A 14,316-nucleotide genomic window follows, 5' to 3' on the forward strand; every position below is an offset into this window, starting at 1 on the left:
TTTTTTAAAGTAAATTTAAAAATACTCATTGGTGAATAAATAAAATAGTGTACTTTTTTCCTTTAAAAGGCAGACGTTTGTTGACTTAGTAACTGGATCATGTGCTTTAATTGTACTTTGCATAAAAAAACAAGAAACATAAGCCATTATGCCATCCGTGTGCGTATAAAAATCTATATATTAGCCCCACATTGTAATTCACCGTTCATACCCGAAAAGAGCACACTGCCGGAAAATTATGTACCCACCACCCAATAACATTTATGGCCCCGGGATGCACAGTTTGTTGCCAGAGCAAAGAGGGCTAGTCAGCAGTGCCGTCAGCTGCTCAAGAGTGGGATTAATGGCATGGCATGGCAACCGTGGAACAGGCCTACGCAGTGGAACACAGCTTTTGTTTATGACAGCGGAGTGAGGACATGCCGATATTTATGAAGCGTTAGACGCAACAAGGTGATATGCTAGCCGCTCTTCCCAAGTTGGAATCAGTGAAGCTACTGTACTCGTAAGACATGGCTTGCTAATGGGCTCCGGACTTAATTACACCAATCGATTAATTGAAGATGGCCATCTTAAGTTTGCAGCTAATTAGATGAGACCATTATGGTGTGCGTTTTGGTATGTGTGTATATTTAGCGTAATTGTAAATGTCTGTGTTTACTGTGCAAACGCACAGTTATGTTCAGCTGTATAATACAGGAGCTGACTCTTCCCCAGCAGCCCACGGTCCAGCAGTAAAAGTCGAGTTGAGACCGTGCTGCTGAGCCTTGTCAATCCCTCTCCGCCTTAGCCTGTCTCATCCCTCCGAGGAGAAGTCCCACTGGCTTCAGTCCCAGACGGACAGATAAGATCATGAACTGACCCGCTGAGATATCTCCAGCATCCCCTCCTAATGGCTGTTGACTGATTGACAGACCCAGCCATGATCTGCTGTCCAATGTCCAGCGGCCCCTGTGTCTGTCCTGGGTCATGTTGAGCTGGAACGCTGCTTGTGTTAATAATGCAGGAGACAGAGAGACAAGTCCCCTAATAAAGTACACTAGGGAAGTTTCACCAACTTATGATTCTGATAACGTCCAACATCCAGGATTTTGCAAGTATGGTATCCAGGATGTTGCTAGGGGACGGCATCTAGGATGTTGCTAGGATGGTATTAGAGTCTTAAGTTAGTGAAATTTCACCAGAGAGGGTTGAAATGGAGCAGAAATCAAGGATTTCACTGTATGATGTTTTTCCAGATCCCATCACATATGTAAACAAAGCAGTTTGTGTAGATATCTTGTTAATTGTCTTGTTCCACAAGCATATATGCTGCTGTTTGTTACTGACAATAATGCACTCCTATTTGAGCTGCAGTCTTTCCGTATGAAGAGGAAGAGTTGGCGGCTGTTCATTCCTGTTTATCAGGGGTCAGCTTCCTGACCATAACTGCTGAACTAATGTGATTGTGAGGAGGTCTGTGCAACATGTCTGCCCAGAGGCAGAGTTTGTACCCTTCATCAATAATTATATCTTCTTTGCCCTCTCATTTCTGATTGTTAAGACTCTGTGTGTGTGTGTGTGTGTGTGTGTGTGTGTGTGTGTGTGTGTGTGTGTGTGTGTGTGTGTGTGTGTGTGTGTGTGTGTGTGTGTGTGTGTGTGTGTGTGTGTGTGTTCATGCCCAGGCACATGCATACTTACATGTAGTCATTCTTTAGTTTGCATCTCTATGTGTATGTGCATGTGTGTGTGACATACATACATATGTGCTTTGGTGTAGTTTTAACTCATTAATATCCTCAGTGTAATTTTAAAATCTCCTTTATAACCCTTTATGCACTAGCTGAGCTAAGCGCAAATCAGTTGACATTTTTCAAATTGGTCAAAGTAAGTGTTATTTTTGTGTGTCAACTTCGTCTACCAATTATGGCATGATAAATGTGAGAATTTGAGCATATATGAGCACAACATTTCATGTTCCTCTTACTGAAAAAATTTTTTTTTTTTTTCCTTAACGTATTATTTTTAGTTTTTAGTCACATACAGTATGGGTTAATTTCATCCTTCAATAGTTTCTCTTCATGGTCCTAGATGTTTGTGTATGTATATATTCAGTATGAAATTAAACTAAAGTCATGGCGAAATGCAGATCCCTATAGAGTGAGTTGGACTGTACACAAGCAGAGGTGGAGAGATATCAGGAGAGGGGAGATTTTTAGTTTGGTTGTCAAATTTTCCTTGGATGACTGAGTGCCCGTGATAAGGAACTGTCTGACATTTGACTTTCTCTCTTCCTCTATTTGTCAGTCTATCTGTTTGTCTGTGTGTCTATCTGCCTTTCTATTTATTACCCTCGTTCTCTGATAGGGGGGAAGAGGGTATTGTAATCGGGTCTTTTTGTCCATCTGTGTGTGTCAGGACCCATAACTTAAAAGGTACTGGTACGATGATACTTCAAACAATTTTATATAAGGCAGAGGGGTCACCATAATTTGGTCGTCCTACATGAACATCTAGATCTGCCTTAGAATGCAGATGCTGGAATTAGGTTTCACTTTAGTTGATACTGCGTGACCGAGGCAAGGGTCTGCTCTTGTTTTATTATTTGTTTCCTTCTATATCTTCAGGTATGCCTTGCACTTCCTTGTTCAGAGTGGGCTCACCTATGGCATCATGATCCTCGCTGGAGTGGAGCACATACACAAGTAAGCCCTGCACATCTTCAGTATAAGTATATATACTCTTTTGATCCTGTGAGGGAAATTTGGTCTCTGCATTTATCCCAATTCATGAATTAGTGAAAAACACTCAGCACACAGTGAACACAGAGTGAGGTGAAGCACACACTAATCCCGACACAGTGAGCTGCCTGCTTACAGCAGCGCTCGGGGAGCAGTGAGGGGTTAGGTGCCTTGCTCAAGGGCACTTCAGCCGTTCCTACTGGTCAGGGTCCGAACCTGAAACCCTCCGCAGTTACAAGTCCGAAGCGCTAACCAGTAGGCCACGGCTGCCTCTGTTCACTGTCAACTGCTGTATCCTTTCACCAATACACAGTACATTTGGAATCTTCTGGTGAAAACGTGATTAAACAGGTGAACCACTGCTAAAAATAGTTATTTTCAGTAACCTGCTTTAGTTTTGTAAATTGGTTTCCTTTAAGGAGAAAAGAGAGAATCGCAAAAATACTGAGAAGACAGTGTGAAACAGGTAGATAGATAGATGACAAAGTGTCGCCCCAGTTGACCTGCTTTAAGAGTCAGATTGCAATTCTGTCAAAGCCAGGTGTTTTCATTCATTCTGAATGTAAGCCTTTTTGTCTCACTGTTGCCCAGTCGAGATAATGACCCAACTGTAACAACAGAGAGAGAGAGAGAGAGAGAGAGAGAGAGAGAGAGAGAGAGAGAGAGGAATAACAAAAAGAGGAAGAATAGAGGGAGACAATGTGAGAAAGTAAAAGGGGGGTTGATGGAAGATGGAAACCAATGCTCCAGTGGGGTGGGGTGGGGTGATGGGAGCAATGCAATATCATCTCTCCTCTCATGCATACAACCTTGACCAGAAACTAAGAGGCCCCTCAGACTAGGAAAGGTCCATTTTGAGGCCTGCTCTGAAGAGGCAGTGAATGTTTGCTTGGATTATTTAAGGTACTTTGTGTATCACACATACCACTTTTTAGGGTTCTGGAGGTGTCGTGGGCCTATTTCAATGAAATACCCGTGAAGGAAGGTGCCTGATAACCCCAGTGAAATGCTCTTGAAGGCTGTTCTGTTGGGGATGTTTTTTGTCCACAAAGGTTAATTTGTTTCAACATTGCCCATGTTATTATTAACATTATTCCACACAAACACTTTTTCGTTACTATATCCAGACACAGACCTAATCTGAGGTCTCTTATGTGAGAGCCAGTTGGTTCTCACAATTTGATAGGCTACATTGATCGCAATCTGATTATCCATACTGTATGTGCTGAGAATAGAACAGGAAATACACTCGTGTAAAGCAGGCCATTGGGGTTGCACGAGTAGCCTAACCTACTAGCCGTAGTAGCCTGAGCCTACATATAGGCGGGTCAATATATGGAAAAAAAACACCTAACCTCAAAAAAATTGATACAAAAGGTTTTTCAACTGATTATGATACCTTTAGATGTACTTAATAACATATTAAAAATCTAGTAAAATCTGACCCCAGTAAAGGGGTCATTTTCAAGATGGCGTCCAAGATGGCCACCAGAAGCTAATTTGGGATATCTGAAGCATTATTCAGCCTAGCAGTGTTTTTCGTGTTTAATCAGATTTAGAGGTCACTGAATCATATATGTCACACTAAAGTATCAGTTCATCATTTTCAAAGACTTATCATTTTCAAGATGGCGTCCAAGATGGCCACCACAAGCTAATTTTGGCTATATCTGAAGCATTATTCAGCCTAGGAAAGTGTTTTTCATGTTTAATCAGATTTAGCGGTCACTGAATCATATATGTCACACTAAAGTATCAGTTCAACATTTTCAAAGTCTTGTCATTTTCAAGATGGCATCAAAGATGGCCACCAGAAGCTAACTTGGGCTATATCTGAAGCATTATTCAGCCTAGGAAAGTTTTTTTTGTGTTTAATCAGATTTAGAGGTCACTGAATCATATATGTCACAAAATCCTTCATTAAATCATGCCACCCTAAAAATATGGTTGTGGCGTAACAAGAGGTCAGGAATGAATTATAATCTATTGAATTGTAATTAGTCCCTCCTTTTCCACAACTTTCCAACCATGCTGCCAATTCAGCCTACTTAAAGCATAGAGAACGATAGACATCATTTCATTCTACTTTTTTTCACGTCTTTCTGTCAGTTCAGTTACATGCATACGACAGACTATTAGGGCCACACATGAAGAAAACAAATATTTTTGCCATGATGAGAAGCCAAGCCCAACATGTCGTTAAAAGTCGACATGTCAACATTAAACACAACATTTTGAGATTAAAGTTGAAATATCATGTCAACTTTAATCTCTAGGATCTTTGGTGTCAGCAAAAGACAGCATTCCAGAAGAGGAGATTTTGTCCTTCAGTCATGTGCCAATGCCCTCACTATTCCCAATCAGACAACAGAAGTGATTGGTGAATTAAGATGCCAAGTGATGGCTGTACTTTTTGGTGGGAAGTCCACAGACTCTCTTACAACATTACGGCACAACACCCTGAGTAGGAAGGTTGTCCTTGCGTCATTATTTGTGACTCCAGAACGTCACCCTCCAACTAAATCTGCTAGTAAGCCTCACAGCTTTTGAAAGTTATCCGCTGTAACTGTGTGCATTTCTGCAAGGCTCTCTTCTGTTAATGTAGATACGGATTACGCTTCACTGCTGCCTGTGGAACATGTCAAAATGAACAATGTGACAATCTGCACAACTTCCTTTCAGAGGACTGGAGGATGATGGATTATGATGAATAATGATATAGTAATTATTTCTGATATACTAATAAATATAGTTTAATATTAAGTTTAATTAGCTCCCCCCTTATGATAGATGCCAACATGTATTTGATGCACACAAATATATAATGCATGCCTATGCATGGGTTTTGGTTCACTAAAGTCATAGAACAGCCAGAACTATATATATTATAAAAGCATATACCCTGTACATGAAATATAACAATCAACGTATGTTCCCAACTTCCACCACACTTTGCATAATACATAATCTATTTTGTATAGGCGGATCTGTGCAGCTGATACATTTTTGTATATACAGTCCAGGGGAAACAAATTAAACATCCTAAACTATATATTTTCTGAAAACATATAACCTGTAGATGAGACATAATACCAGTTAAGACATGTCCCATCTTTCTCCATGAATGCACAATACATTGCCCTCTGTTCTGTATAGGCGAATCTAATGTAAAGTGGATACATTTGGGCATGTCCAGTCCAGGGGAAACAAATTAAACACCCTAAACTATATATTTTCTAAAAGCATATAACCTCTAGATGAGATATAACACCAGTTAAGACATGTCTTGCATTTGCTCTGTATTAAAACGCATTGATTTTAATATATGGCTGAAAAAGGTAGAGCATTGAAACATTTTCAATATTACCATTTAAAATCATATTCTTGTTTAATATGACCACAATTTAATATGGGTAATAGGTAGCCTAGATTACTATTTTAGTAGAGGCAACCCCGATCGAAATCGCGCTTTGTCTGTTAGTTTACCTTTGTAACTGTAAAGAGACTGAATGTGAAACTGAAACCTAGACAGTCGACCCCTGTTCATCCGGTGGTTACGAAACTAGTCCAAACACAGCACAAAGTTTGGAACGGGGATGGGACTATTACGTGAACGGACCAGAAAGGGAGCATGCCTATGGAGCTTGCAAGGAATGCGTTCTGTGTTATTTGTTTAGCCTCTAAATATTGCTATACGGAATTAAGGTGAAGTTGAATCAGTAGGTTTTTCTGAATAAATGAAGTTGACCGGAAACTAACATGTAGGCTATGGGTTGTTCTAAATGGCTTTAGTCAGTGGCGCGTGATTTGAAAACCCACTAGTTTTGGGCATGGAAAGGGTGTGTCGGGAATAGGCTTCATGACGAGGTGGACCTTGGAGTCTGTGAGTCTGTCCCTTCTCACAGCTTCTCACACAAGCTAGCTAGCGCACAGGAAACTAGTTCAAAGCGACTTCACTTCTCTCCATTTAAGTCCCAATGAGTGACTGTCTGTATGTGTCTTTCTTGGATTATAATAGCAAGGTATGTTGATTTATGATCACATAGGGTATATTTGCATTAGGTCATGAAAGTAAAAGTAAATGGACCTTTCATGGTCTCAACCCTCCAACTTATAGTGGACTGTTATAACTTATAAAGTTGGCTAGTCTAGACGTGTGTGTCTTAAGTCTAGGTTATTGTCAATTAATTAATTTAGTTGAGTTATATAGTGTGTGTGTGTGCGTTTGGGGGGGGGGGGGGGGGGGCTACTAGAAGCCTTGTAAAAAATGGAATTTGGAAAAGTAGGGTCTTGTAGCCTAGTTGTCTAGTGATGTGGTCTTTTTTGCCCTAAATTAAAAAAAAGTCAGGGAGAGTAGGCCTAATGTATTTCGCAAAACTGTCATAGCAGAACTGATGTTTGTTTTTTTCCTGGACCTACTCAGTATAGTAGCCTAAGGCCTCGTGAGAACTATGATAAGTCTGCTGAGTGATGTTAACCCGGAATGGGGTTTGTGCCTAGCTGTGGCTGTGGTTGGATTTACCATTTTTGCTAATGCTTACAGGGTCTGGAAGAGTAAGTCAGACTTGTTCTGGTACTATTATGATATCGACTATGAACATACTCAGTAGATATACTGTGTATATCATTGTATTGTTTAGCACATGTGTTAAGTGTGTAATTTCCAACTGAATATACAATGCTTAATATAGGCCACCGTGTTGAAAATATGCACAACATACAGTAACTACATATTATGCCATATAATTCAAATTCATTGAAACACAGCACTTGTTGACTGAGTACTTTCAAGGTAAATCCAGGTTTAATATTTTGGTTTATGTTGTGAATTTCTATAGGGACACATGCTCCATCTCCACCTCCATCTCCATCAGACTCTCCCTCAAAGTTAACATCACCCCTTTCGCCCGTGTCCAGCCACACCACTGAAATCGAGGAGAGCCAGATCTCCATACAAGGCCAACAGAACTCTGTAAAGCAAAACAAATATGAGAAAATAAGGGAGCGAGCAAAGGCAGCCTTAGACAGCATACCTGCGTGGGCCCAGGAGGATTCAATTAAATACCTTAATGGCCAATCAAAACCACAGCTTAAACCCCGACGCCAACACACAGACGAGGGTCACCAAGTTATCAATATGGGCGTGAAGAACATGCTTGAAGATGTGTTGAAGGAGCTCTTAAGTAGACTGCAAGTCAAGTACAAAGCAGAAGATATGAAGAAACTAAAGGAAAATCTCCAGACTTTCTTCACAAAACACGAAGAAAAAATCCTTAGGGATCTCATGGTGGTTGACCTCGGTCACAAGGTGCCTGATTTCAGTAGACAGGTCTTTGGTATTTTCAGTAACGTTCTGATTCAAAGCATTGCTGACTACATGGAAGACTCCATCAAAAATATCCACAACAGTTCCTGTAAACGTCTATCCAAGCGTGTGAATGAAATCACTACACTCATGAACCAGTATGAGGTTTATGTGGATGCTGTAGCAAGGGACGAATGGGTGCAGATTGGGAACAAGAATAGGCAGGTTTATGGCACACCAGAGGACCGAGAGAAGGTTTATGAGGTGATGAGAGATGTGGTGAAAGGAAATTTGAATAACATCTTGAGATGTTTTACAAAGATTCTTGAAAAAAGCAAGATAGCCTATAAGAATGACCTTGATATCTACTATTACTGGTCTTAACTTGGCCATCACTCTGCAAGACAAGACACATGACAATATGATTGAAATAGAGTAGCCTTGACACCTTTTCGTTTCTACTTTAGTTATTTCTACTTTTCAAATTTTCATCAATGATTCCACTATTATTTTTCTGTTATTTTCTGTCAATTATGAATGACTTGGGTGTTACAGTTGTCATTATGTTCATAATTTTTTATAATAATATTTTTGTTATTATTGCATGTAATGTGGCCTTGTGTCCACTTGTCCAATAAATAAAAGGTTGACTGTCTCTGTCTGGTTCCAGTTAAGTTGTATTACCTTAGCTTAAACAATATGGGGGTTACTAAAAAATTGCGAATTGCATGGGCTGGGGGTGATTGTTCATGAACATGCATATGCCATCATGAGCGACTCCAAGCTGAGCAGTTGGACGTATCTGACTGTAAGACTGCAGGAATGTGTAGATACCTACACATTACTTCTTTTGTGTTGGTGCTGTTAGACAAGAACGCAATGGCCAATATATTCACAGAACCATCAGTTTTATTCTTACAGTGTGATTTATGATTTAGCTGTGGTCCTGTCCTGGTAACAAAGCTTGTGAGAGCCAGTATGCACTGAAGCCAAGTAATGGGTCTGAGTCTGAGCTACTACCATATAACTCTGGTCGTTTACACTGAGGGGCCTGCTTCTTGTGGGGCCTATAGGTTTCACCCAAAGGTGTTAACGGCTCTAGTTAAAATGGTATGTGGATTTGTGTGGCTTTTGTGATCAGTGCCTGTAAGCTCATTATATATAGGCCTAAAGTAAAAGTAATACTTAACCATGTGTGAGCACTTGTGCACGTACACACTCAAGGCCATTGCACACCCAAACTCATACATAGACTTGTGTCCATTTAAGTAATACCCACCACTACATGTGTTGAATGAAGGACATATCACTAGTCTATGGGGAAATGTCTTTTAAATGTTCCTCAGCTCCATGTGTCTTTTCCCCCAGTAGCTTCTTGGGACCTGCTACTGCATGAAGCATGGATTTAGACAGATGATACATAATTCTTCAACAATGCCAGTAAAGTTATGTATTAAGCTCTGGGGTCCTGCTATTAGAAGTAGGGCTATGCATATGGACTTGAATTCTGGAAGTGATCTGATAATAAATTGTAGTGAATTGCTATGTTGGTGCTACCATTATGACAAGTGAATAAATCCACATTAATCCCTGAACTCTGTGTTCACAGGTACTGCCTGGTGGTTGCCCTGGGCTACCTCAGTTTCTGCCAGATCACACGTGTCTATGTCTTTGATTATGGGATGTACTCGGCAGATTTCACAGGGTAGGATTTTTTTGTACTTGTGTGTCAGTATGGGAGAGAGAAGTGGGTGTGTCCGTATGTGTGTGTTCATGATGTTGGTGGGTGTCTATGGGAGAATAATTGGATGTGAATGCTGTGTTGGCCTGTTGTCATATCTGGTTATTAGAAACAAACTGTCTTACCTGTTTATCCATTTTGCCTGCCTTTCTTCCTTTCTCTCTCAGGCCCATGATGGTCATTACACAGAAGATCACAAGTCTGGCATTTGAGATCCATGATGGTAAGGTATCACATCCATACACTACAGTAGTTGTCAGATTCAGTGGTGGAGTGGTGTCTCTGATTGACTGCTCAATTTAAGTTATTAAGTAAGTGTTAAGGCTGAACTGTCACAGATGTACGGTCTGCTGACTGTGTGTGTGTGTGTGTGTGTGTGTGTGTGTGTGTGTGTGCATATCCACATCTACAAATGACAGTTACTCTCTACCCCACTCCTTTCATCCTCAATGGATATAATCAGTTTCTCTGCTCCAGCCATTAACCTATCTGACTAGTAACAAGATGGCACTAAACCGCTGTCACTGTCAGCACTAATGCACATGCCACATAGTGTTGGACTAGTGTTGCTTTATAATGATAGTGCTAAAACTGATATTTTGAACAACTCAAGGTGTTTCAGTTATTGGGCTTTGATTCATTTGCCTAAATACCATGGCAGTTAGTCTGTCCAAACCTGATGAGATGTCCAAGCCAATCCACTGAACAGCGACACCAAAACCATACAATCAACTTCATTCCCAAATAATTCACTAGTGACTTACTGGACATTGGAGAGTGGACTTATATTTGTTATAGCCGTATCAGCCAAGATTACTTTTAGTAGTTATTTGCCTGTCGCAAGGATCAAATCACAATCCTCTTGAAATGCAGCATTTTAACTTGGGAGAAAATAATGCTAGCTGCGTGTTGTGCAGTGGGACTGTTTTTGCGAACCGTTTGGGTGAGGTTCATTATAAGTGCTCGTCTGGCGTGGCCCCTCTCCAAGAGCATTAACTGAAACGTGAGATGATCAGGATCCTAATCTCATTATCGCCGTAATGGCCTCCATAAACATTAAGAAATTATTTCACTCATTTAGCCCTTGCAACCCATCCACACACACACACACACACACACACACACATACACACAATGCACAACATGCCAATTTGCATTGCGAGAATGAGATTGCATGACATTTTTGAAGTGCTCATCTACACATTCATGAATTCAAAAGTAGTATCCTTTTTCCAACATACTCACTCACAGAAACAAACATGAATGTATGCATACTATACTCATGCGCATTCACACGTAAACAAGGTTGCACATATAGTGACACTTTGGTGGTCTGTATGTGTGAGGGCTGAAAGGCTGTATTTTGAAGTGGTTGGATGTGAATGCCATGACATTTCCATTCATCCATTCATCCTCCATTGGGTGTTGTGATCAGAGCCATAGAGAGACCGCTCTGGTTATGACCAATCCTGGACATAGTTTAGTGTGTCATCAATAATACTTCAGGTGGTGGCCTGTGAATGTCTTTAATGAAGCTGGTTTATTGTGGTGTCACTGACCTGCTTACACGTAGAGAAAGCTCCATAAACACTGATGTTTTTATGCCAAATGAGAGATTTGCTCTCAGGCTAAAATATCTGTTTGGGTCAATACTTTGTTTTAGTACAAGAATCTCAACCCTAAATATACGGGAGCAATATATCCCAATCTCTTTCAAACCTTGAAGAAGAAGAACATAATGCAGTCTTTTTTACTCAGGTTATGAAATACAAATGGACTGTTAGCTTGGGTTTTATTGTAAAGCTTGAAAAGACCTGGGTCCCACAGGCACATAAACACCACCTATCACCCTCTGTGTTTATGTGTCATAAATACACACTTAAAGGCACAGCGCCTATTTACAGCCTCTTTCGTGCATGTCTTCACATTCCCCAGCTCCTTTAGGAGCACCGTGGTGTTAAGAATAGTCAGTGATGTTTTGGGAGCCGGAATGACACCCACTTCTGTCTGTCTCCTGTCCTCTATTCTGTTCATAGGGATGGCACGCAAAGAGGAGCAGCTCACCCCGAATCAGAAGGTGCTGGCTATCAGGTAGAGATGAAGGAAACAGTTACTAGTGGGCAGTCAGGGCAAATTAAACTGGGGTTTATGTGGGTGTTGCCATGATGTATTCCTTCCTGGTTTCATCCAGGTTTCTGGGTGTTCCTTCACTGTTCCAGATGACTTATTTCTTAAAACCATCATAACACTTGTGCTGTGTTTTATGAAGATGCTCACCTGACATGAAAGAGAACATGTTTTTAAATACAGCTCTGGAAAAAATTAGGAGTCCACTGCACGTTGCTGAGTGACATTCAAATGAGTTGACAGTCATATTCAAATTTGCAGTGGTCTCTTAATTTTGTCTGTACTGCTATATTATATATATATATATATATATATATATATATATATATATAACATACTGGGACTGTTCACCATGGTTATCTTTTGGATACAATAAAAACATTCTGCCCTTGAGGAATTTTGTATAGCAATTTCAGCAACATATTTTTTTATTGTCATGATATCAGAACACAGATATATAAATCTGTAACACTTCTGGCATAGTGCAGCTCTAATGTTTCATTCCAAACTTTCCTTGGGCCGCTTAGCATTGGGCATTGTTCCCAGAACATTCCCAATCGCTTGGACTCGGCTGGAATCCATTAGCTTAGCACCAAACATGCTGTGTGTGTGTGTGTGTGTGTGTGTGTCTGTGTGTGTGTGTGTGTGTGTGTGTGTGCTGCACTCTGCCTCTGCAGGAGAATGCCCAGCCTGCTGGAGTACTTCAGCTACAGCTGTAACTTTATGGGGATCCTGGCCGGTCCCACGTGCTCTTACAATGACTATATCGCCTTCATCGAGGGTGTGCCCTGCCGACACCGCCCACTGGAGTCCAGCCGCCAGACCAACCACGAGAAGGGCAGGCCGACCGAGCCCTCACCAAACGTAAGGCCAAACCTGAAATCGAACCTGCTCTGAAAATGAAGGCACACACATGAATGTGAATGTGTGTGTGTGTGTGTGTGTGTGTGTGTGAGAATAGAGTCTCACACACCGAAGTGTGTCAGTAGCTAGGATGGTTTGCTTTGTTTCTGTATTTATTGCATGCATGGACACACTGTGCCCACTTGCATGTAAGATTTTCTTCTAGTGGTCAACACCCTTTGCGGACTCCCAGGGCAAAGCTGTTATTTCACACAGCCCTTTTTACTCTCTTCCACCTGTGCCCTCTGCCTCCACAGATGGTGGTGGCCCGTAAGCTGGCCACGAGCTTCCTCTCGCTGCTTGTGTTCCTGTCTGTGTGTAAAGTCTGCCCTGTGGAACGCAACATCGATGACCACTTTATCGCCAGCACGCCCTTCTACGCGCAGGTGGTCTACCTCTACCTGTCCATGCTGACCACCCGGCCCAAGTACTACTTTGTGTGGACTCTGGGTGCGTCTCTCTCTCCCTCGCTCTTTTTCTGACTCTCTCTCTCTCTCTCTCTCTCTTTCTCTCTCTCTCTTTCGGCTACTTTGACTGTGTCACTCTCTCCGTGTCACTCCTTCTTTCCTGTCTTCTATCTGTCTTCCCTCTTCTATCCCTCTTTTTTTCAATATATGCAATGACAAACATGCTATCAAATTTAATAATACTGTACTGCCCTCATCTGGAGAAAAAAGGTTATTGCACCTGACATGACCAGTATTGCCTGTTAGTGCAAATGAAGACCAACGTCAAGATCAGTCACAGCAATATGATACGAGCTCTTATAGTATTTGTATTTAAGTATTTCAGACAGGGCTTCAGTCACATATGACACATGCAGTCATGTCATGCTTTCTTATGACAATGCCAGCTTGGGTCAGTGTCCTCTCTGCTGTTAACTCAATACAATTGGAACATTCAAGCAAACGGAAAAATACTTTTTAGCATGAAGAGCTTTGCAGCTGAGACTACACTAAACAGTCCCTTATAGATAGATAGATACTTTATTGATCCCCAGGGGAAATTCAAGTCAAATTCAAAAATATAACTATAAGCATAAGTATATATACTCTTTTGATCCCGTGAGGGAAATTTGGTCCCTGCATTTATCCCAATCCATGAATTAGTGAAACACACTCAGCACACAGTAAACACACAGTGAGGTGAAGCACACACTAATCCCGACGCAGTGAGCTGCCTGCTACTCGGGGAGCAGTGAGGGGTTAGGTGCCTTGCTCAAGGGCACTTCAGCCGTTCCTACTGGTCGGGGTTCAAACCGGCAATCCTCCGGTTACAAGTCCGAAGCGCTAACCAGTAGGCCACGGCTGCCCCAACCTAAACCTCAAAGCTGCCACTTCTGCATCTCGCTTACAAGGCTAGCTGTCAATAAAATCAAGATTTAGGTTTCATTCTGTTACACCAGGACCTAAAGTGTTACTGCAAGGATGAGGCAGACCTTGTGCCAGACAAATGTATTACGGTACCAAGACCTGAGGAAAATAAGGCAGAACACAGATGCTTCACTGTTGACGTCTGCA

At 41.4% G+C, this 14,316-nt stretch overlaps 1 protein-coding gene across 4 annotated transcripts in view; it reads left to right on the top strand.

Annotated features, from left to right (window-relative positions):
* Window positions 1-14,316, top strand: part of mboat2b (membrane bound O-acyltransferase domain containing 2b) — a 52,509-nt gene that overhangs the window by 33,686 nt on the left and 4,507 nt on the right. Inside the window, exons 3-8 of one of the 4 annotated variants that reach the window (XM_076272575.1) lie at window positions 2,607-2,684; window positions 9,635-9,730; window positions 9,934-9,989; window positions 11,803-11,857; window positions 12,571-12,757; window positions 13,054-13,246. In XM_076272575.1, the coding sequence (XP_076128690.1) occupies window positions 2,607-2,684; window positions 9,635-9,730; window positions 9,934-9,989; window positions 11,803-11,857; window positions 12,571-12,757; window positions 13,054-13,246 (665 nt within the window). Of the gene's footprint in view, window positions 1-2,606; window positions 2,685-6,280; window positions 6,743-7,016; window positions 7,275-7,558; window positions 9,731-9,933; window positions 9,990-11,802; window positions 11,858-12,570; window positions 12,758-13,053; window positions 13,247-14,316 lie in introns of those variants that run through there. The other 3 variants (XM_076272576.1, XM_076272577.1, XM_076272578.1) reach the window with 3 other exon arrangements.

Source organism: Alosa pseudoharengus, unplaced genomic scaffold, assembly GCF_046254945.1.
Source record: "Alosa pseudoharengus isolate Yale_2024_CS ecotype anadromous, Long Island Sound unplaced genomic scaffold, YU_APseudo_1.1 YU_APseudo_1.1_scf_7, whole genome shotgun sequence".
Classification (NCBI taxonomy): domain Eukaryota; kingdom Metazoa; phylum Chordata; class Actinopteri; order Clupeiformes; family Clupeidae; genus Alosa; species Alosa pseudoharengus.